The sequence below is a fragment of the Osmerus mordax genome, chromosome 16, assembly GCF_038355195.1.
Source record: "Osmerus mordax isolate fOsmMor3 chromosome 16, fOsmMor3.pri, whole genome shotgun sequence".
Taxonomy (NCBI): Eukaryota; Metazoa; Chordata; class Actinopteri; order Osmeriformes; family Osmeridae; genus Osmerus; species Osmerus mordax.
The window spans coordinates 14643528-14667471 of record NC_090065.1 but is presented as its reverse complement, the minus strand read 5'-3'; the positions used below and the strand labels follow the sequence as shown (position 1 = coordinate 14667471).

General features: G+C 47.2%; 1 protein-coding gene across 1 annotated transcript in view; it reads right to left on the bottom strand.

The window, feature by feature from the left end:
- The window catches only part of LOC136958962 (adenylate cyclase type 1-like), a 29500-nt gene extending 12371 nt beyond the window's left edge, over nucleotides 1-17129 (bottom strand). Inside the window, 5 exon segments of the mRNA XM_067253124.1 lie at nucleotides 415-542; nucleotides 6306-6417; nucleotides 13109-13227; nucleotides 13723-13872; nucleotides 16515-17129. Coding sequence (XP_067109225.1) covers nucleotides 415-542; nucleotides 6306-6417; nucleotides 13109-13227; nucleotides 13723-13872; nucleotides 16515-17129 — 1124 coding nt within the window.
- Nucleotides 17130-23944: the final 6815 nt, after the last annotated feature.

The following is a 23944-nucleotide window of genomic DNA, read 5'->3' as shown; positions in this document are numbered from 1 at the left end:
CCAAATGTGTTTCCTTACGGTCAAATGATAATCTCCTCCTCTTAAGTCTAGGCTTGCATTCAGAGCAGGCCTGACCAGTCTGATTGTACTATCACTATGTTTACAATTCCTAACTGTCAACTCAGAGTCCCTGACTTGGTAGTTTAGTTAGACTTGAGTTACTTCCCCAGATCAAATGGGCCCATGAAAAATTCCAGCTAGCCTAATTCAGACCCATCCAGGGGTTGTGAGCCCTATCAACTATCAACAATCAACAAGTGTGTGTTTTGAGGGGCTAGGACTGTGCCTTAGACACATTCAAATAGATTGAAAGAAAGATTGAGTGTAAATAGCACTGTTACACCAGAACAGGAACACTGCAATCCGAGGGGTTCTGTCGATGATGAATCTGACGCTCTAGTTGGAACCACTTACGTGATGGTGTCGATCATGTCCAGGCCCATTTCCACACAGCAGTGGGCGTGGTCAGTCTTGGGCTGGGTCAGTCCAGACACACAGTAGTAACAGTCCCCCAGGATCTTAATCCTTCGACAGTGATTCTCCTGGCATCCACAGAGGGGAAGAGGGAGGGGCATCACATATCTTTCCACAACATTTGCAATGCACTCCCAGTCACAACAAACCTTACAATAAACAGGGAGGGAGGGAGGGAGGGAGGGAGGGAGGGAGGGAGGGAGGGAGGGAGGGAGGGAGGGAGGGAGGGAGGGAGGGAGGGAGGGAGGGAGGGAGGGAGGGAGGGAGGGAGGGAGGGAGGGAGGGAGGGAGGGAGGGAGGGAGGGAGGGAAAACGTGAGCATTTACTGAATGTGCTTTTTGGTATTCATAGCAGTGGCAGGAGACCTCAAACTGGGATCAGGAAGTGAAGCCGGACCCCTTACAAGAAGTGAAGCCTTCATCTCGTCCTCCACCCATACCTGCCTTTATGCACCTCCCCCAAGTCTCCTACACATGACCCACCCCCACCCACCACCCATGCATCTCCACATGCACTTTTAACATGGAGCCCAAATCGAAATGCCGTCTCAAGCTAAAAACAGTCTCAGTGAATAAGGTGAGTCACACGCTCAGAGATTGACAAGCATTCGTCTAAGAGCAACTGTATGAATGTAACATATCATTATGGGATGTGAGCCACCGCCATCCATAAGCAATGAGGCAGGGCTGCCGCACTAATAACCTCCGATTGTTACCATGGAAGTAATGGCATAGGGCGGGGGGGGGACATTCGGAGAGCGACATAGACTCATAATCAGGGACATCAGTGTGCTGAAGACAAGATAGATGCTCTATTTTTAACATGCAAGACCACATGCGTTGTTCCAGAAGAGACTGTGAGCTCGTTAGCAGCGTGGAAACTCCTATCCTTTGAACAAGCGCTGTTCACCCTGCACTTGCTCGCTGAATGTGCCGCGGAGCGGGAGCATGATTCGTGTTTTGCGCTCGATACGGTCACCCCCGAATCCAAACCAACAAAGAAGAGGAGGCTTCAAGCAAAAAAAGATGAAAATGTACGAAGAGATAAAATCACGGTTTGTTTGAGACTTCATCTGGAACATTTTCAAAGCAGAATGTCATTCTTTGGTTAGGAGAAGCCAGGCCCCTATCCACAATAACTATCCAACTAAGGGAAAAACACAGTCTGACATTTGAAGCAGCGTTGTTTTACGGTTACTAGCCTAATGACAACATGACCTGTCTTGAACCTTATTGTCTATGAAACAACTATAACTTGACAATGTTAGATTTTCCCCATCTCAAGCCCCCAGTATTCTGTATTCAGAACAAAGTCTGTGGGCTGCACAAAGACCACGGAATGCTGAGACAAACCAATTTAGTGCAAAAGAGCTAAACACTCCAACAAACACTGAAGAACTCTGAAACACTTGAAACTGTCACAGCAACTCCACAGCACTGAGCAGGCAGTCCTTCCTCCGAGGCCTCTTGCAGCCTCTGTGTGTCCAAAAACACACCCAGCCCCCATAAATCTTTATTAGGGTTGGCAAGCCTCCACTCCTCACTCTTTCCAACAGAGAGGCCTGCGCAAACAGCCTCGTTTCAGGTAGACAGCTTAGTGAATTAGAGAGAGCCGAGGGAAAAAGCGAGTTGTTAAGCTACCTGCGCTGCCTGCCAAGCACTCAGCAACAAGTCAGCAGAGCTGTATACTCCAAACAGGAGGCTTCTTTTTCCAAAGAGATTTCAGATGAGAATCGGAGAGAGACCGAGGAAATGGACGAACCATGACGCGCGCGCGTGTCCAAGTTTCTCAACGTTCCTGCAGAGTCACTAGTCGATACCAACCAAAGTATACAAGCAGTTTGTAGAAATACATAAAGAAACATCTACACATGGACAACAGGCGGCTGTGGTGATTCCTCTGGTGGACGGGGGCTTTCCTGGCCTGATCGAAGGGGCAACAGATGGGTGAGGGGAAGGAGAGGGGGAGGGCGAGGTGGAGGGCTGCTGAGTGGGTGAAGGCTGGAGGAACAGGGAGAGCCCCCAGTACTTAAAAAGTCTCCCCCTCCTCCTTTGTGCTTCTCCTCGGTTTAATCTGCCCAGCGAGGGTTCAGGAGCTGATTCAGACCCAAGCTGGATTAACCCCCTGTCACGTGACTTCAGCTTCGTGGGCTGCCTGAAGACACACACACAGATACACACACGCACATTGAAGAATGGAGATCCCACACAGACAACACAAACAAACACAAGTCACTGTAGCTACACAATCTTCCATTTACTGTCGAGCCGATATACTCTGACACCATACTATTTCGACACACAGCTACATGCATGCACACGCACGCACAACCCTGTGTAAATGAGTGTGAAGACCCAGCCGAGCACAGATGTTTCCTATCCCATGTGTCGGGGTCCATAGGGAAGGGAGTGACATGATACGGTATACATCTTCGGTCCACTGAAGCACAAACAGACAGATTCATGTTGTGCACACATTATTGATGGACACAAGGATCTTCTCTTGATGTCATCCTCTCGCCCCGTCACCTTGATGGGTGAACAGGTGTCTTTGTTTGTTACCAAGCATGTTTATTAAGCTCCTGGGATCTCGAGCTAAAGACGAGCAACACATCCACCTCCATGAATAACGGTTCACCCCTGCCCGCTACAGCCTTCACCTTGACCTCACCTCAATCACCATTAAATAGAACCACTTTGTCTTATCGCCTTATTTAGATAGGTACACACAGCCGTGAGACCAGAGCCTACGTGCCTGAAAAACTAGCTGAACAAGTCTCGTCTGGGCTGGGCGTTTCTCCAAAGCTGCGTTTGTGTGTTTGGGGTAATAACGGAGCGCCGGTACGTCAAGAGAGTTAAACAGGGCAGATGAACACATATATGTAATAATAAATCGGACTCCTGCTAAATATAGAAGCGCCATAAAAAGAGGGAGGGGAAGAGGAGAGGAGGGATAACTCGAGGGTGCGGAAGACAGCTAAGGAACGCTGCCAGGTGTCAATCAAAAGGCTGAGAGAACAGGAGCGGGGGGGGGGGGGGAGAGGTGAGAGGGTGAGAGCCACAAAGCGAGGAGGCGTTCAGAGAAGAGAGGGAAGAGAGGGAAGAGAGGGAGGGTGGCGAAACGCACTGTGAAACTCTACCATGGAAACTGAGAGGAAGAAAACACAACACACGCAGCCGTTGAATGTTATCGCAGCATAATAACGCAGCATGAAGCTCCGAATCCCTCTTCATCTCTCACTTCACAACAGCGTGTATTGTTTCAGGTTTGGGCACAGCAAGACAGATCAGTAACTGTGCAGGGGCAACACACCAAGATGGCTTCTGTTCTGACCGCCGCTGGAAAATCAGCGAGGTCGGGTACAGGACCGTATTTTTTCAAAAACGATTTGCATGTGTGCGTGCATCCTTACAGATGTGAGTGCCTCTCTATGGCACACGTACGGATGTGAGCGTCTGTAGAGTGAGCTCGAGCCCCGAAACAGGATCGATGAGACATCTCTCTTCTTCAATTGCGAGCAGAACTTTGCGTGTCGTACCTCACACAAAGTAGGTGTGAACTGCAGAACTAAAAAAGAGAGCGAAAGAAAGCGAGAGATTGCTGAGGGAGGGAGGACTCTGCCTTTCCTGGCCCGCGTCCTGCACGGACCGGCGAGTCCAGCGACTCGACAGGTGGCGCGGGGATGGTGCGGGGACGGCGTGATGAAACGGTGCCCACTGGACATGTGGCGTCGCCCTCTCCTCGTCTGGAACGGGGAGAGACAGCGCGTCCGCTGTGCTCGCCATGAGTCAGTGTGGCTGCCTCTCCCTGCCAGGCTTGATCAGTGTGAGCGTGGCCCGGGGGGTGGCCGAGGCAGGGTGGAGCCTCCCATGACGGAGGCTAGGTCCGGGGGCAGGCTGGGATCGGCGTAACAACCGCTTCCCTTCCTCAGTGCTGGCCCGGATGAGGACCAGTGCGGGCCAGTCACCTCACAGGTTAATAAACACGCAATCACCCGGGTCAGGTGACATGGTAGGAGACTGAAGCTATCCATCCTGATTTCACCCTTTAAATGCAGACTTCCAACCCACAAGCACACTGCAAAGGGGGTGTACATCATCCTGAACCCCTACCCTTTCATGATGAAACAGCTCCTCTCAAGACTGCCTTACAGTACGTCACAACATTTCAATGGGCTGCAATAAGAGCGAAAGCATACTTCATTTACACCTGGGCGACATCTTGTTTCTGTCCAAATGGCAGAAATGAAGACTATTGGATAATAACTAAGCATAAAACATGGGGGATCTATAAAGCATCGACAGGTTGTCAGGCTGTCTGTTCTCTCAGCTATATCTGAAACTGTTTCCCCACCTCCTTTGGGTAGGAGTGTGAAAAGGTGACATTTGCAAGTAAAAAGATCACAGCTTTGAAGATAGACATATGCTTAAATGTAGGACGGATTTATGACAACGACAAAATACAATTAGCAATAATGATCTCCACAATGTCTTTCCTGATTTTATGGAGCCAAAAATACCTTCCTATCATGGCTCATGTTGAAAACAACATCGCAGTATCAGCTACTGATTTCCATGTAAACCCAGCAGGGGCAGAATCACATTGAGTAATTGAATCATCAACAAGCTGCTTGAAAACACCGTCAGGACAGCTTGAGGAACATTAAGAAGAAATGTTATACTTTGGCCTTTACCCAAAAGCCGGGTTTGCTTCTAAATTTGGCTACCATGTAAACAAACAAGTTAAAAATAGAACTGTCAATATGGCCAAGAAAATGTTCTATGAAAGCAAAAAAAGGGGTTTGGGTGTAATCCCCTGGATTAAAGGATTTCACGGGCACATGTGCCTGGTGGAAGTAATGGAGGCCAGATTACACTGATAAGGCAGCAAGGGGATCATCAAGCCGGGGGAGGGGAGGGGGGAGGCTCAACCCTTGAACCACTCCAAGATATGTGTCAGCCGAACGCATCAATCACAATGGGATTGTTGAGGGGGAGGGGAGGTGACAGGTCCGCCTGTCAGAGGTCAGTCCGCCTACTCTGCGGTGCGGTTCAAAACAGGAGTCCCTAGCATCACACAATGTCTATTGTTTCTGTAAGTAACCTTAACAGCGAGTCCATAAACACAAGAGCAGGTCAAGTAAAAGACCAGACCAGGTCAAGTCAAAGTTGGTCCCACATACAACACAAACACTGGATCGACTTACATTTAAACAGCCGGGGCTAAGAATGGAATATAGACAGATGGGGACTCAAATCTTTCACTTCTCTTTTTTTCTCTCGCCACTCCAACAGAGCGATTGTTACCGATATAACTCTCCCACGTTCCGACCGTTAGAGTGGAGACGAGGTTTAGCCAGCGGTAAATCTGGGATGGATTAAGTATCCTGTCATCTCTTCGTCCAATGAGGCCTCGGGTAATCATATTAAACATCATATGGGGCCCTGATGTTCCAGATGATGTGTAATGAAAGCGAGCCTTGCCCTGCGGCTTCATTTACCATCTTGTAACAAATGTGACATGTCTTAAAGGGGCCTGAAGTGAGTTCATGGGACATCCAGCATAGTGGTCTGGGAAAAACCAAACTCCCGGAACAGATCTTCAGGGGTTAGGTTCCTGGCTAGGGCTAGGGCTAGGGGCTAGGGCTAGGGCTAGGGCTAGGGTTAGGGCTAGGGGCTAGGGCTAGGGTTCCACCCAGATGAATCAGTGCAATTAAATGTCACCTCAGTGCCAACACCTTAGTCAAGGTGTCATGCTAAAAGTGTTAGGATAAGTGTGGGGGAATGTGCAGGATAGTGGGAAAGATGACACGATGACAACCTGAGACTCACCGTAGCCAGCTCATCAAACTTCCCAAAGAGCTCGTTGAGGAGTTTGACCAACTCCTGGGCAGTACACTGGGAGGCAAGACTGGTGAAGCCAACAATGTCTGCAAAGAGGATGCTGGGAGAAAGACAGAGACAGAGAGAGAGAGAGAGAGAGAGAGAGAGAGAGAGAGAGAGAGAGAGAGAGAGAGAGAGAGAGAGAGAGAGAGAGAGAGAGAGAGAGAGAGAGAGAGAGAGAGAGAGACAGAGAGAGAGAGAGAGAGAGAGAGGGAGAGGGAGAGACATAGCAACATAAACAGAGGGTATTTTATTGCATTATTTGTAGTTTTCTGAAACCCTCAATGTTGTATTTAATTCCCCCCCACAAAACTTTATTGTACATCCCCATAGGGATAGAAGATTGTCTTTAGACAGAGGCTCAAACAAAAAACACAACAAAACAAAGATAAACAAAAGATTGTGACAGAGATGCAAAATGTGCGATGCACAATAGACATTGTGACAGAGATGAGGGAAGCGGAGATCTCAGCGTGACAAATCACAAGCTCGCAGGGTTCATTCTTGTAACGGCATCCACAGAGAGGAGCCAGAGTCCAAAACCAAAGCATTTTCGTTTTCCTAGATGTGTTTACCTTTCAGACCTATCAGGCAGTCAAAAGAATGACTTGCGACAGCCAAGGGCCCCTACCCACTAGCCCGATGAAGCTGACTGACTGTCAGAACAGTCAAGCGGCAGTGCCCAAAATAGAACAACATACTCACAGGGATCAAAGCCAAGCTGGGCTCAGTTGGCATTCTAACCAAACAGGCGCTCCGTTAAGGAGTCATACCCTTCCATCCCTTGAGGTGAACTCATATTGGCGGCCATGTCTTTGACTGTCAAGCCTGTCTTGCTTGATGCTCGAGAGCCTATCGTTGGAAGGTTACTCATAGACGCGTATTAAGGAGATCCTTCGGGACTAATCCATTTGTATCGAAGTGAAACTGTTAAGCTCAATCTGAGAGATTTCGAGAGTTGCCCCGAATGTAGAGATTGTGTGAGGTTGGTGGATGTGAGAATGCTGTTAGTCATTTAGGCTTGTTTGACCTAAAAGGCTTGCGTGTCTGTGCCTCACGAATGTTGCAGCATCCCGCTGTCTTCATGCAGGCTGGACTTTTTAACAGTGTGACAGAACGCTGTGTCTGTAGCGGGAACTGCTAAATGCCATTTTGTCATCCCACAGATGTCAACATAATGAGGTGCAATGGATTCAATTTGCTGTGAATATTTTAATTGGTGACCATCTGTGGCTGGCAAACCTTTGGAGAGAGGACTTTAGATATTGTGTTTGAGTCGCGAGTTAAAAGTGTTCGAAGGCTTCGAAGCACTTCTGCTGGTGTGCCGAACAGTCGACTGTTCATCATATGAGCAGAAGATCAATGGCCAGAGCTAGCGAGAGCGTCGGCCTCAGAAACCCTCCTTCCCCGACCCCAGCCTAAGCCTCAGCCACAGCCCCAGACCTGCCCTTAACCCTTGCCCCAACCCCAGCTCAAGTCCCAGTTTTCTCTTCCCTAACCGTGTTGCCTCAGGCCTCTAGCCTCCATCCACAGACAGTGTCCAGCCATTAGACTCTGACCTGGCTTCAACCTCAGCTCCCAGTTCCAGCTCCACCCCCAATGTCAGCCCCCAAAACTATTTATCCCATCAAGGCCAATTACTCTGTAATGATTTGCACAGTGCCCACAAAAGACCTTTCCCTCCGTAATCAAAGATCCAAATTTGACCTCCTCACACTCTCATGCATCGGCCCTCATCCAAGGACTTATAATCGCCTTCGCAAAGCCACATTTTCCCTAATTATGTTAATGTATCCACCAGCTCTGTAACTGTGGCCCCAGCCATCCTAGTGCTAGTTATTACTAAGGGGATAAGGGGAGTAAGGGGAGTCAGGTGGCAGAGCGGTTAGGGAAGCGGGCTTGTAATCAGAAGGTTGCTGGTTCGATCCCCGGCTCTGCCAGATGACGTTGTGTCCTTGGGCAAGGCACTTCACCCTACTTGCCTCGGGGGAATGTCCCTGTACTTACTGTAAGTCGCTCTGGATAAGAGCGTCTGCTAAATGACTAAATGTAAATGTAAATATAAATAATACAATGCTCAATCCCAGAATGTCAGCCACAAAGCAAGCCCAGGGGATCAGCCATGCCTTTGAATGGGAAGTTAAGGAGCCCATGTACATTAGCAGCGTCATATACCAATTATCATATACACATGCTGGCACAAATGCCCTTCCCATACGAGTCACACGGCAAAGACTGAGGCGTTTTGTGAGTTCAAGAGTTCATTTCCCCCCTCCCCATTTAGATGAAGGTGGTTTTCAGAGCGTGTTGGTGGCGTGCAGGCTCAGGGGGGGATCAGCAATGGCGGAGATCCCTGTGTGGTGCCGACAGCGAGGCGGCTGTACCAACATCTGGCCAGGCCTGGGTGCCGGCGGAGGGTACGGCTCGTTTGATAACGAGGCATCTGGCGGAAGCTCCACAAACGTCACCTGCGACTGGGTGGTCATAGCGACGCCGGCCCTGAGGTTGCTGATCGTGCTGTGGGAACGCTCTTGCCTGTAAGTGTGTGTGTGACTGTGTGTGTCCGTGTGTGTTTGCAAGTGACAATGCAATGCTCGTTGTTTGCATGTGTGAGCATGTCTGTGCGTACGGGTGTGTGTGTGTGCATGCGTGTGTGTGTGACAGAGAGAGACAGAGAGGCGGTCCAAGCAGTGATGGAGCCTGCTCATCGCCCTGCCTTCGACATGACAGCAGCATATCATCAACAGTAGTAAAGTCCCCAGAGGTGCTCTCGACCTGGCGTCCATGACCAGAAGGTGTCAGGTGGGATTCAGAAAGAGTGTGTGTGTGTGACGCAAGTTGTGTGTCTGTCCTTACGCAACAATAGTAGACTGTCACCAGAATTGGCAATGGCAGCATGCGGCAACAAAAGATGTTCGGGCTTGGTTTGCAGGGCAGAGGGATAACAGACAGCCTATGGGGTTGGGCAGATGGTATTCTTTGCAGACGTGCTTGGCTTGCAAATACGTCTGTCAAACTTGTATAAAAAAGCACCCTGTTGTGTGCAGGGTTTTTCTAAATGTTAGTACAGTATCTTTGCTCGAGGGATTTTTATTCATCCCTGGGCTAAATCCCATTCATGAACTGTGAGACTGTACACAGCATACAACCTAAATGCCAAACATGTACAGTATAGTGTGTTAATTTAATGGTCCTCATTTTCCTGAAAATCTCTATCTCTCTAAATAGTCTGTCCTCCTCCCCTTTTCCCTCTCACCCAGTCATCCACACCCTCCTATTCTTAACCTTCACACGGATTAGTGATCTAAAAATGTCAGGCAAACAAAACAAATCTTTGAGAGCATCTATTAGATTACGTTGTGCAGCATAGCCTTCTTTGTTTAGGAAAGCAGATGTCTTCATCGTGGGGAATTACAGCCACTGGGGACATACTGTGGCCTTTCTTTGCCAACTTTGGCAGAGCTTCCATACTGGATTGAAAGGTAGAGCAGTTATGCCATTCCAATGTGATGAGATAAGCCAGCACTTTAGGCTCGTAAGTCCCGTGATCATAAAAATGTTCTCTTAATCAAATCAAAAGACGCCCACAGTCACGAGAGAAAGAGAGAACGAGTGAGTAAATGGTAATGGGCACTGTTTACTTTCTAATTACAGCCTACCCAAATCACATACATCATGTTCACAGTGGTCTCTAACCGTTTTTAATTGAGGGTTATTGGATGCAAACAGATATCAAACATGGCCCCAAAGCCTTTGAAGAAAGGAGAGACGCAAAAGCAATCAGTGGCATTCCACTGAGACGTGTCCATATTTAACCACCACAAACACGCTATTACGCAATGCAGTTTAGTCTCCATTGCATTTACATTTACATTTAGCAGACGCTCTTATCCAGAGCGACTTACAGTAAGTACAGGGACATTCCCCCCGAAGCAAGTAGGGTGAAGTGCCTTGCCCAAGGACACAACGTCAGTTGGCATGACCGGGAATCGAACTGGCAACCTTCGGAGTACTAGCCCGATTCCCTCACCGCTCAGCCACCTGACTCCATTTAATCTCCAGCAGCGGCTCAATCCCTGGGCCAACCAAACTCTACTCCTCCTGCCTCGGTGAGCCTGTGATAACACAGGGGTATGTTAGAAAGAGGGAGAGAGGAAGAGGAAGAAAAAGATAGAGTGAGCATGGAGAAGAGGAGAGGAAACAAGAATGGAAGAAAAGAGAGATGAAATGAGCCAGGACGAGGAGATAGTCAAAGCAGAGTCCGACAGAGAAATTTCATGGAGACTTGGAGAGGATGAAGACATGTCAAAAGGGATAATTGGAGAATGGAACCAAGGTCAGTTGAATGAGTAGGTGACATAGTTAGGAGAGGACAAAGGAGGTGACCAGAATTTCGGGGATCAGTAAAAGTGGAAGACACAGGGAAGTGTGTCAGTAGGCAACCAGGAAGTGGAGGGAACTATGTAAACGAACGATTGACATAAAAACACTGTGCAAAAGAGCATGTTTACCAAAACAAAGAAGTCAAATAGTAACCTGAGGGAGGAAGGGAGGGAAACTAGTTTAAAATTAAGAGATAGGAGTTCATCAGGAAGCACTCATCCCACAAACAAATCTCTGGTCACTTTCCAGACTACCCATAGACTCACAGCATGCTGCGTAAGCTAGCTAATGCCACCTGGCACACCCTGGCACACCCTGACACACCCTGGCACACCCTGTCACACCCTGGCACACCCTGACACACTCTGACACACCCTGACACACCCTGACACACCCTAGCACACCCTGACACACCCTGACACACCCTGGCACACCCTGGCACACCCTGACACACCCTGACACACCCTGGCACACCCTGGCACACCCTGACACACCCTGGCACACCCTGGCACACCCTGACACACCCTGACACACCCTGGCACACCCTGGCACACCCTGACACACCCTGACACACCCTGGCACACCCTGACACACCCTGGCACACCCTGACACACCCTGACACACCCTGGCACACCCTGGCACACCCTGACACACCCTGGCACACCCTGGCACTTCTTGTGAACGGACCATGCCACTCGGAACACAAACTCACCCTTCCCTTACTTCACCCTGATGAAGAAAGTGTTTGTCCGTCTCTTCATAAACGGAGTGACTAAGTTCAGTTGAGTTCTGGATTTTAATACGTATTTATCAATCTGCAGATTGGGAGAGAAAACCAGTCTTCTGACCATAAATGACAACACAACACCAAGCTTAGGTCTCAACCAGGTCTCTCTCAGCTCCGAAAGCCGGAGGACCATCTTTTATAGGGCACAGGAATGTAAACATAGATAGTGACAGTCAGGCAGTAATGACGTGACAGTCTCAGAGGAAGAGCTTCACAGCTCCCAACACATGACCACTCAGACTAGAGAGATCATAGTTGGCGCTCTCCTTGTAGTCATGACAAAGGACGTTTACCCAGTACTTTCTCCTGATCACAAACATCTATTAACCCTGACACATAGACACAATCTACTGTTATTAATAGCAAGCTTACATGATAAACGTACTAACTAGTATCCAATGACTAGTTCTATTGATTAGTGATTAATGTAAGCACACAGGAAATCCCAATTTCTTCCACAACCCCCTACCTCAACCCTTCCCTAACTCCTTCCCTCACCCCTTACCTCACCCCTTACCTCCACCATAGCTTCTGACTTGCAGACACACACACAAACCAAATCACGTATATTTCTATGGACGCCGTCTAGTGTCTAGTAAAAGACAGTAGTAAAAGAGAGATTCACTGTGAAGTGAAGCTGTGGACAAAACACAGCAGATTTGGAGATAAGCACATGAGCCTGGTTGGTGGAGCCAGGCCAGGATGTTGCATAAATGCCAGAAGACTGTACAACTCACTAAGCGGTGCTTTAGCTACCCAGCTCCCACCAGCCTGTGACTTGGAGGAACTATGATCCCCGAGGCCTTGTTTCCCCCAGGGACTTCTGAAGTTGTGACAGCCCACAAGTTGGCTTCTTCTCCAGTGGCATAGTACCCTCAGAGACAACGTGACCGCACTCTGACCGTGGCGCGTGCTGGTCTTCAGAATGATCATTGCGATTAATTGTGTGACTTAATGAGGGTTTATCACTGTGAAATTATTATTGCCCCAGACCAAAACTTGCCAGTTTGAATTATATAAGGGGTCAATGTAGTTTGGCCATTTACTGAGAAGACTTTCAAGGTCTATTGGGCGCAGAACAGATGATAATGTAAAACTGGTTAGAAGATAATTATTATGTATGCAGGTGACCTTGGATTAGGGAATATTAGGTCTCCAAAGATTGGGTTGGTAAATAATCCAATCTAGAATGAATTATTAACACAGCTATCAGATGTTGGCACTCATAACTTAATGACAATGTTTGGCTGGAGCCTGCTGTGTTTTTGGGTCTTGCTGGGACAATTCAAACTGCTTTGAGAAGCTCTCAAAGGTTACATTCAAGGAGCATGACTGCTCAAGTCCCTCTGTTCTTTTCTCTGTACAAGCTTGACACAGAGAGACAGCATTAAGCATTTCTATGTTGAATTTGGCCAGAAGGAGAATGTACTGTATGTCTTCAGCCGCCCACAACCTCAATATATTCCAGAGTAAAAAAACAAGGGTGTGGGCGATGTGTGGCAACAATTTTGTTCATATTAAGTATGATCAGAGTAAGAGAATTCCAGGTTCCTCAAACATCATGCTGTTGGGGGGGTCTTACCTGACGTTGTCATGACGCTGGATGTAGATCTTGTGGAATATCCTTTCGGGGGGTTTTAGGAAGTCCTCCTTCATCTCCATAGCCACGTTCCTGGGCAGTAGACTCATCAAGAGGCGTTCCTAGGTGTGTGTATGTGTGTGTGTGTGTGTGTGTGTGTGTGTGTGTGTGTGTGTGTGTGTGTGTGTGTGTGTGTGTGTGTGTGTGTGTGTGTGTGTGTGGAAGAAGAGACAGAGGGAGGGAGTTGTACGCAACAGTAATACAAAGCGAGAGGAGGCAATGAGAGAAGAGTGGCAGGAGCGATTACAGAGGTGTGAGACATAAAGGCTTGAAATCAAACAGAGGTGAAATAGTGTGAGTCACCAACCAAGAGAGAGCAGGGGGGGACGGGGGAGCAGAATACAGGGAGAGAGAGAGAGAGAGAGAGAGAGAGAGAGAGAGAGAGAGAGAGAGAGAGAGAGAGAGAGAGAGAGAGAGAGAGAGAGAGAGAGAGAGAGAGAGAGAGAGAGAGAGAGAGAGAGAGAGAGAGAAAGAGTGGACAGGCGGCAAGAGGAACCATTCTGAGAGCCCTATCTTCATGACTTTGCCCCTTGCGCTGACGTTCGCTCGCCACGTACCTGTTTCTCGTTCTCATCTTCCATGCGGAGCCTCTCCTCAATGCAGTTGCGTGCCTGAAGGAAAGCCTTCCTCTGTGCTCGCTCTGTCAGGATACGCACAAACAGTCCTGACAGATTCACACTGGTAAACAGCACTGTGTTGGCCACGAGCTGTAAAAAAAACAAATCACACAAACACACTGAGCACACACTCAACATTGCAGGTCAGCTGGAGGTCCCTCTATTACTTGCAGTCGTGGTCTGAATTAATATGAAGTATTGCATAACGGGCAGGGTTGGTTTTGACGGCATGTGGCATCCCGAGGTAGTCAAGGATGGAGAAATTGCTTTTGGAATGACAAACACTCTCTGATGACATAAACCTTGACTGTATTTATGTGGCATATGTGCTTTGGTTTATATTCCTAATGCGTGCCAAAGCTAGGAGGCAGAGCTGAGACAGCCATAGCAGAACCATATGGAGGGATACCAAGCCCAGACAGGGATGTGCTGTCTGGAGGGAGGCAGTTAAATGTTCATTTGCGACACTGCAGCCCAAATGGGCAAGGAAAACTTTTCTGCTTGTGTTTCAAAAACATGAATCATTGCGCGTTTGTGTTTGTGTGTCTGCGCGTGTACGCGTGCCTGCATGTTTTCCGTTTGGCTGAGCTTGGCTGGGCTTGGTTGAGTGTGACCTTTAAAAAACAAAACAGGACACTGTACACCAGTCTATTATCACATACTCTAATGCCAAAGCTTTTACCTGGAGCCTGACATAGCCTCGTTCATGCACCACATGTGAAAGGTAATTCATCACAGATGTTTACCAAGCCTTTGCCAATGCCTGAAAATGATAACTTGAGAGCTGTTATAAAAATAAAAAAAATAAAGCAACTCCTGGCAATGTGCACATTAGTCAAAGAGGAAATGACGTTGTTTACTACATCATATACAACGGGGTAGCTTAACTTGTTAGAGACAGTGGCTTGTCAAGAGACAATATTACAAATATATTTGCTCAATCATATGCTCAACCACGTTTTGAGGATACGCAAACAGCGTCGATTTTATTATAAATCAAGTTCAGTAACAACAGCTTGGCCGTCGAAAATACCTGAGTAGCTGATCCAAACAAAGACTCCTGTTTAGGGTCATGCCATGGAGCTCATCTCCAAGCTTAGGGGATTAGCTATGCTAGGTGCTAGGCTATTAGCTAGTCCAGCACAGGCCTTCCCACACAGGTCCTGCTATCAGTTGGACCCAAGTAGGTCCAGCTGTCTAGCAAGGGAAAACAAACGTCTTGATTGACTAACAACACCAACCTGGCAGCAGGACAATGTATTAGTCTGGTGCGTAATAGGTTTTGTATACAGTGCTTTGCAGAGACTTGCTGTTCCACAGAGAATATGACAGATATGAAACGTACTGTCTCTCCTGTCTCTCCTAGGTGAGAAAGACTGACAGAGCCCAAGAGGGAGTTAGAGAGAGAGAGAGAGAGAGAGAGAGAGAAAGAGAGAGAGAGAGAGAGAGAGAGAGAGAGAGAGAGAGAGAGAGAGAGAGAGAGAGAGAGAGAGAGAGAGAGAGAGAGAGAGAGAGAGAGAGAGAGAAAGAGAGAGAGAGAGAGTGAGAGAAAGAGAGTTCTGAGCCGTTTCCATTCCAGCTGTCTGACAAAACTTTTCTGATTCTGCCCTCCTTTTTCTTCCTCGAGGTCCAGTTGGGAGCCAGTGGTGTGTGGGTGGGCTCTCGGACACGTCCTACTTTCATGTACCAGGAGGCGTTCTCTTTGGTTCTGCATCAAAAACTTTTCAGTCGGGGGATGCTTAACTAGACCAAATATTCCCAGAGACACAGCCGGATGTGAAGGTCTGCTCTGGTCATGCCTGCTGCTTTTTCTCTTCTTTGTTGCTGTGTGACATGTTGAATCAAATAACACACTTTTACACAGCATGGGGCTTCTCCTACAACTTGGTTGGCTAACAGTCACTGCTATCCCCTGGCTGGTCGGTCATCGCCGTCTTCCAGGGTATAACATCCCTCTGGAAGACCTCCTTTAAATTAAGGAAGCGCTAGCAAGCTACCTGTATCCCTGTGTTCTAAGCATTCCACGCATCAAACTGGTGATTCACTCATAGACTGAGCAAGTAAGTAGCTATTCTGGACAAGGAACAAACAAGAAGGAACTGATTCTAGTTAATGTTCAGACTTGCACGTATACACACATGCAGGCATATCATGTTGAGAGCTGATGGTCCCAGACCTGCCTTGCTGACTGATACAGCAGATGACGCTCTCATGTAGAGAGCTGCTGGTCCCAGACCTGCCTTGCTGACTGATACAGCAGGTGTAACATGTTTTTGAATTTATAATAGTGACTCAACATCAAGCTAGAATTAATCGTTTGAACAACAATTCAAAATGTGTAAGAAAATTAGAGAACTATGTAGGGGGGTCATGGTTAGTCTACTTTGGGTGACCTGCTACGTTGTTAAAATCCGCCACACGTCATAAGAAGTCCGATTTTAGATCAAGCTTCTGAAGAACTCTCCACGCGTCATTCAGCCGAGTGAGTTTAGCATGAGCTCCAATAGATCTTCCAGTTTCCTGGAAGTCGCTCTGTTCCTGCCCTTTCTGTGTCGCTGTCCACACACGGGTGCTGAACTTCCGACTTCGAGCGCTCGTTAACCTCGTATCGTAATTCCTGATTCAAAATGATCAAACATGCATCTACAAATACACAAACAAAAAATAAATGCAAATAAATACAGCCCACAATATTAGGTCCCTCATACATTTAGTCTAGGTCAACTACTCACCGTCCTCCACAATTCCGGTGTGTTGACAGTGACCGAGGTGGCTGTTACAATAATGTGACAGATGGACACCATTACTCCAAACACTATAGCTAAAAGAGTTCGCACAGGGAGGAGGGCATAGGCGACAAATGTGACCAGCATAAGCTGCCACAAGCCCTGCTCCGGAGACGTCTGGGACTCAATGCCAATTGCGCCGAGAGAGAAGGGACAACAGAGGAAGGAGAAGGTGAAGCCGAAAAGCAGGGTCAGATTAACGATCTGCTGGAGCTGTGTGACCTGTAGGTACTTCACATTGGTAACTATAAACAGGGAAACGAAGATGATACTGTGGATTGGATGGGACCCCTTGGAGATCGTCAAACTGGGACCGGACAGCAACTCCACCACGGCCAGGGTCGATGCCATGATAATTAGCACCGCCAGGGCTTTGAGAGTGGACGTCTGTTCCAGCTTCAGGTTGTAATTCTGGAAGAGAGACTCCAGTTCCTTGCAATCGAACTCATCCTCGCAGACGATGGCAGTCAGGGGGAGAGGGACACCCGGTGGACAGTAGCCTTTCTTTCGCCGGGTTTTGACTTTCTGAAACGGAATTTCCTCCATGTCAGTGCCATTCATAAACCGAAAATCAGTTCACTGCCTAATAAGAGACAGCGGACCCCGTGCGCAGCCGGCTTCGGGCAACGCGTCCCAGCTAGGCTATCACAGCTCCGACCACTGATCCGAGAGTAATCTCCAGACGCACGCCGCGCACTATCCACAGGTTGAAAATACTGTTCGTCGAGATCAGTAACCAAGGAAACGCGTTGCCTTCGAAGACGATTCCAAAAAGTAGACTGTCACTGGCCTAATGTTTATACTCGTTTGTGAAAAATAACAATAACAGATACACGCATACGACGTCGAGTCCAGGATCTATCCGCTTTTTTGCAAGGCTCAGATTGGATCACGCCTGCGCATATGAGGCGGAGAGATAAGACACGTCTGGCCGACTCAACAGATCGACAGAATAAACCTGAGACCTCTGAAAATGATATTGTAGCCTACTGTATGTGGACTCAACAATAGCCATACACCCCTGCCTATTTTTACAGTGTAAAATCAGTATTTTGCATGTAGCCTGGGAGTGCACAATTTATGAATAAGTAGCCATGCATGGTTTGACGAACTGTCATAGCCTAATCACTGTCGAACGTTGAAATCCTAATTTGATGTCTTCAAAGTTAAGCCGAACAGAGACACATACAACCCTTAATGTAATAAGTAGTCCTGTAATTTGTTGTCATATTTCATTTTTGCGGAACTCAGTCGTTTCCACCAAACAAAACAACAGGAGTCCATTCACACGTACATTTTTAAATAGCAATTCACAAAGGAGGGAACACCTGCCTCTTTTTAATCACACAGTAACATCACCTTTAAAAAGGTGTGTTTCGTGTTTGAGTGGCTATGTGTTTAAATGTGTGTGGAGGGGTGTGTGTGTGTGTGTGTGTGTGTGTGTGTGAGAGAGAGAGAAAGAGAGAGAGAGAGAGAGAGAGAGAGAGAGAGAGAGAGAGAGAGAGGCGAGAGAGAACAAAGATAATTAGTATTTTTGCATACTTTTAAAACACTGCTAATCTCCTCCATACTCTTCAGTGCCTTCAGATCTCATTGGACAAGTCACCTGAGTGTGGGTGAGGTCAAAAATGGTTACACCATCATGTCCAGTCAATGCACTGGAGAGAGGAATGAAACAAACAAGCATCTTTGAATCAAGCCTTGTGGCTTTAGTGTGTGTGTGTTTTCAGTGTGTGTTACCTGACAGCACTGCTGCTGTCAGGTAACACACACTGAAAGGTAAAGGACAGCCTCTGTTGAGCAGAGTACAGGGGAAACCACCTGTCCATCTCTCATCATGAGATTTCCATGTCCCTGCGAACGCCATCGCCCTCGCCAGCCGCTTGGCATTCAGGTGGTGCCACCTCATTCATTACCAGGGGGAGATTAGTCATCCATCAGAGTGGAAATGACACCCTCCATTGCCGCCTTCGCCTTGACCTGTCAGTGCCCTGCAGTGGTGAGCAGGAGAAAGAGAGAGGCCGCGGAAAAAATGAACAACATGAAAGAATGAAAACCATGACAGACTGGAAAATTGAAACATTGAAAGACAGAAAGAAGGAGAGAAAGAAAGAAAGAAAGAGAAAGAAAACAGATAAGATACAGAGTAAAGCAGCCACGCTCAACTAGCCCGTCCAGATGCTATCACCGTTAGCAGCAGCGATGGCATTCAGAGGTGGAGCTCACCCAAAATGGATGACAGTCACCTGCTTTGCAGACTGGACAAAGACAAGTAAATGGATAGGACATTTCCTGCAGGACCACAAGAAAAATGTAATCTAGGTCTTGGAGCACTGTTACTGAAAAGGTTAATGAGACCTGAAGCCAATGTTGCTTAATTATAGCTTAACTATACATTCGTATTTATTCATTCATTTGATAACTATGTAAATGCATTCTTGTTCCTGGGATCCTTGGTGACTGAAGGTAATCAGGTCAGGTGAAAGCTAAGGCCAAACTCTGTAGGCCTTTCTGGTTGTGAGCTCATGTTTCCAATGCATGGTGCTAGGCCACGCTCTTGAGGGCTCTCTGCTGTTTCAACACCTGGCCTACTAAGGCTAAGATGTAAGTCAAATAATGAGCATGAGCTGACATTTTGAATCACCTTTTCTGTCTGTCCTTTTGCATGACAGCGGATCTCAACAGTGTATGTCTTTGTCATTCTACAGCCCGACTGTCCGACCCTGCTCCTGGAGTGTTCCCTTCCGTCCTGTTTTCATGTAAACCTTAGCTGTAAAAGACATGATTCAGCTTGTCAACTGGCCAATTCGAAGAATCAGGTGTGCTGGATTAGGGTTGGAGTAGAAACCTCCAGGCCAGTAGGTCTCCAGGAACAGGGTCTGGCACCCCTGTTCTACAGTAATGTATTTCATATGTGTTCTGTATTAAAACCATCCAGTGGCAGTTGGAAATGGATGAATTGAAACCGCCACATGTATTCTGGTGGTGTTTTATTTGTACTGTGTTTACCTCAGCACCCATGTTAGTGAGCACCTCTACCCTTCATTTCCTCCAATAGCTTTCTGTAGATGGAACAAAGAGTATTCCTTGTGGACCGTTAGGCCTTGTCGGTGACATATGGGGCAGCCAGGATAAAAGCCATGGTATGGTGTAAAGTGGCGCCCACCTTGCATTTGATTGGTCAACATGTCGTTGGAAGCTTGCTCTCTGCCGGCCCTCATCTGCGGGGAACAAAAGAAAGGTCTGATGGGAGTTTTCCGCGGCGGGACACCACTCCACGGGCATCTGACAAGGAGAGGCCAGTCTGTTTCCTGCTGTCTCCGGTCAGAAGACAAGCCAGGTTCTTTGTGAACCTCTCCCTGCTCTCTTGTGCATATTCTCCCTCCCACGCTCAGGAACCGAAAAACAGCTCTCTGAAGTACTTTTAAGGTATAGAAGAGTCGCACATATTCAACACTGTCAAAAGAATTATCTTGAGTGTTTGGTGATGGTCTGTGTTTGCAATGAATGACAGCAATGCTGTGGAAGGCTGGCTGTAGTTTTAAGGTTTCAGAACACTTTTGGAGCCTCTTACAAAACAGACGCTTCCATTTATGCGTGATGTTGTGCGTCTCCCCTGTCTGCCTCCGCTACAGGTTTTGAAGCGACATCTGGATGATCGACGATAGATGATACAGTTTTTCAGAGACGCGTGTGAGAAGCTTCCTTGATCTGACAGCTGGATGCAGACGTTGGGATCTAACCCCCCCTGCTTGTCTGGGAGACTCACCCCTACTGGAGCACTTCAAGAGGGGGGAACATCCAAGGATGGTGGACTGAATCTCAAACAGTCAATCCGAGTTGAATGGTGAAGAACAGCCTCAGGTTAAATGGAGGTCTAATGGATCCTGTCATCAGGTGATCATCAGTTTGCGGTAGGGTGTTCATCTTAACGCTGTCCAAACTGGTGGTGTCACTGAATGTTTCACACAACCCAATCTTTAGTAAAGCCTGATAGCATAGGCGCCGCAAGCCTCAATTAAAAGGCACTGAAATATTTGGATTCTTGCCCCAAGTCATCTGTTATACTGGTGCCAGGCAGGTCATAGCCCTGACAACAAGGACAACATTGTGTGTTTTTAAAGCAAGGGCGAGGACTTCAAAGTTTGCTAGGTCTGTGTGTTAATGTGTTCCCTGACATGAGAAACAGGTGTTCTGACACATAACTATTCATCACTGGGGCTAAATTCCCCTATTTTTTGTAATTTACAAAACAAAAGACAAACCTATCCCTCCGGAAAGCAAGTTCTCTGCTCAACACGAACTGCACCCCAGTGATGCAATCCTGCCCTGAGCAGGGGGACTACGGAACTAGTTTGTCAGACTTGCAAATGTAACGTAAACATAATGACCAAATCATATCGGGACGCTGAGAAATGAATGTTGTTCGAATGTACTTATCAAAGGCATCTTCCTGCATACAACTGGTTTGGTACCAGGGGAAAAAGGTGTTGCTTTCTCGTACTAAGCACATACACACTTTTTCCTCTGCTAGAAGTAGATTCTATGGTTAGTAGTATGCAAATGTAAGATATTATACAGCATGGAAGTTCAAGGTCAACTGAGTTTCTCTTTTCTTTTAAAGATTTATTTATTTAGTAAAACTCTTATAGTTATTTCCACATTTCCAGGCTGATAATGTTGTCCCATACCAGCGCAGCTTAAGCAGTTAAGCAGATTTGCTGTTGTTTGTGAAAGGGCATCATTAGTAAGCATCAGTCCGAAGGATAACCCAGCAGTATTTAAACATTGTCTCTTAACCCACAGTAATAATAGTAATAATAATACATTTATTTATAGGCGCCTTTCTTGGCACTCAAGGACACCGTACAGAGGTACGTAAGACATTAAAAGCAGCAAAAAGATTATAATACAACATTAAAAACAACAGAAGGAGGCAAAGCAATTGACATCAAGTGGAATAAGCAGTTTTAAACAGATGTGATTTGAGTTGCAATTTGAAATGGGGGAATGAATCGATGTTTCTGAGTTGGGGTGGTAGTGCATTCCAGAGACGGGGAGCAGAGCGGCTGAATGCTCTACTCCCCATGGTGGTGAGACGGGCAGAGGGGACAGACAGGTGTATGGAGGAAGAGGATCTGAGGGAGCGGGAGGTAGTGGGACCCTGGAGGAGATCAGACAAATATGGGGGGGCAAGGTTGTGGATGGCCTTGAATGTGAACAGGAGGACTGTTGGATACGGAACTGGACCAGGAGCCAGTGGAGCTGTTGCAAGACAGAAGTGATGTGGTGGATAGAGGGGGTTCGAGTTATGATGCGGGCAGCTGAATTCTGGACCAGTTGAAGTTTATGGGGGGATTTGTGAGGGAGTAGGGTGTTATCTGCTGGTTTTGACCTACTTGACCTATGTGACCTGTTAAGAATAGTTCTTTCCCATCAGAATCTCCTTAATTCTCATGCTTGGTCAAGCAATCTACAGAATAGGTCACTAAAACCATGTGTGTGTGCAGTTCTATACTGAACCTGAAACAATGATCGCAGAGACATGACTTATCTATCTAGAGAGATGCAGACCTACTGACACTGTGGACAAGCAGAGAGAGAGAGAGAAAAAGAGAGAGATGGGGGGGAGGTAGAGAGATGGAGGATATTCCTCCAGACTGATACATAGGAGCGCAGTGGTTGAATCTCCAGGGGTTGCTGAAGTCTGGTTTATTTATAGCAGCGACATATTGGGGACCTTGACTAGCAAAAATTGCACTGGAAGTTATGAGGCTTAAGAATGGATGGGGGTCAATACACTCGTAAAGCTGTCACACAGGCTTGTACACAAATGCGCGGTGAGGTTCACACGAGAGAGAGAGAGAGAGAGAGAGAGAGAGAGAGAGAGAGAGAGAGAGAGAGAGAGAGAGAGAGAGAGAGAGAGACAGAGAGACAGAGAGACAGAGAGAGGGGGACGGACGGACGGACGGACAGACAGACATACAGATAGACAGATAGACAGATATACAGATAGATAGCCTCCTTCTGGTATGTCAAAAAAATAACATCCCACCTCGGTATCTATGTGGTTACATTATTCTATAGATCTCTCTCTCCTCCTAGCTCTCTCCCTGGGATCTTGGACAGGCTTGGCCCATGATCAATAATCAGGCGAAAGTGGACTCCAGCTCGGATCCTAATGAGCGCAGAGTTAGAGCAGATTAGCCTGCACCAAGCCTCCATCCCGGCTTGTCTTAAAAACAACTCTCCAACAATCAGCCTACCTAGAAACATCAACCTCAGCCCAATACAGAGAAACACACCAGGAGGGGGCCGAGGATCTCATTCTTGCTCTCTTTCGCTCTCTCTCTCTGTCTTATATCTATCTCTCTTACCTTAACTGAGAAGGTAAACAGAGAGGAAGATTGGATGAAAAAATTGTGAGTAGCCATCATGACTACTTGAACACAAATGGTTCCCATAATGACAGTGGGATAGTAAACACCATGGTGGCTAAGTTTGGCAAAAAGCAGTTCAGATAGGGCTTAGACCAAGGACACTGAGAGAGGATCAAGTGTGTGTGTGTGTGTGTGTGTGCGTTTGTACGTGTGCATGAGTGCGTGCTCACGCATGTGTGTGTCAGTCAATTTAGTCAATAGGGGTTGCATGTGTGTGACCAGCTGCAAACCTTACATTTCGGAGGCAAATGTATTTCTGGTGCTACAGCTACAACAGAAAAAAACCTACACACAAGCCTGTGCTTCACAGTCAAGTATATTTTACTTGACAGCTCAAAAAAAAATCTTTGTTGTAAATTTCCCAGCACAAATCTGTCTTGTCAAGTGAAAAGTCAAAATAACCCATCAAACATTCGTTTTTTCATCTGGTAAAGCTACCACGGTCTAGAAAATGTGAGACTGTAAAATTAAAACGAGGAACATCTAACTCAGGCAGACAGCCCAGAGCAAGCCAAGACTGTAACAATGCTAGCTATTGGTTTGACCAGGGTTTTGTTTCCGACTGTCAGTCTGCATAGAAAGAGAAAAATGAGTAACCCCCCACAACGACACACATGCACAACCCTTTTCACCCTCAAACAAACAATGACAGGAAGGTACACACCTACTCCACCGTCCCCCAAACACCATTATCCTTTGAGCTGTTCAAAGCAGAAACCAACAAATGAGACATGTCATGAAGTGTCTTTGTCTCCAGGATCCACTGGATTAAGCATGGTTGATCTCTCTTTCCTCTCTCTCTCTCACACACACACACACACACACACACACTCACACCGTTTCACTTCGCCCTGTCTGCCGGTCAATCTAGTTTCTCATTCAAACAGACGCGGGGATATCTGCAGAGCTGCTGCCAATGGTGATGACTCTATTAAC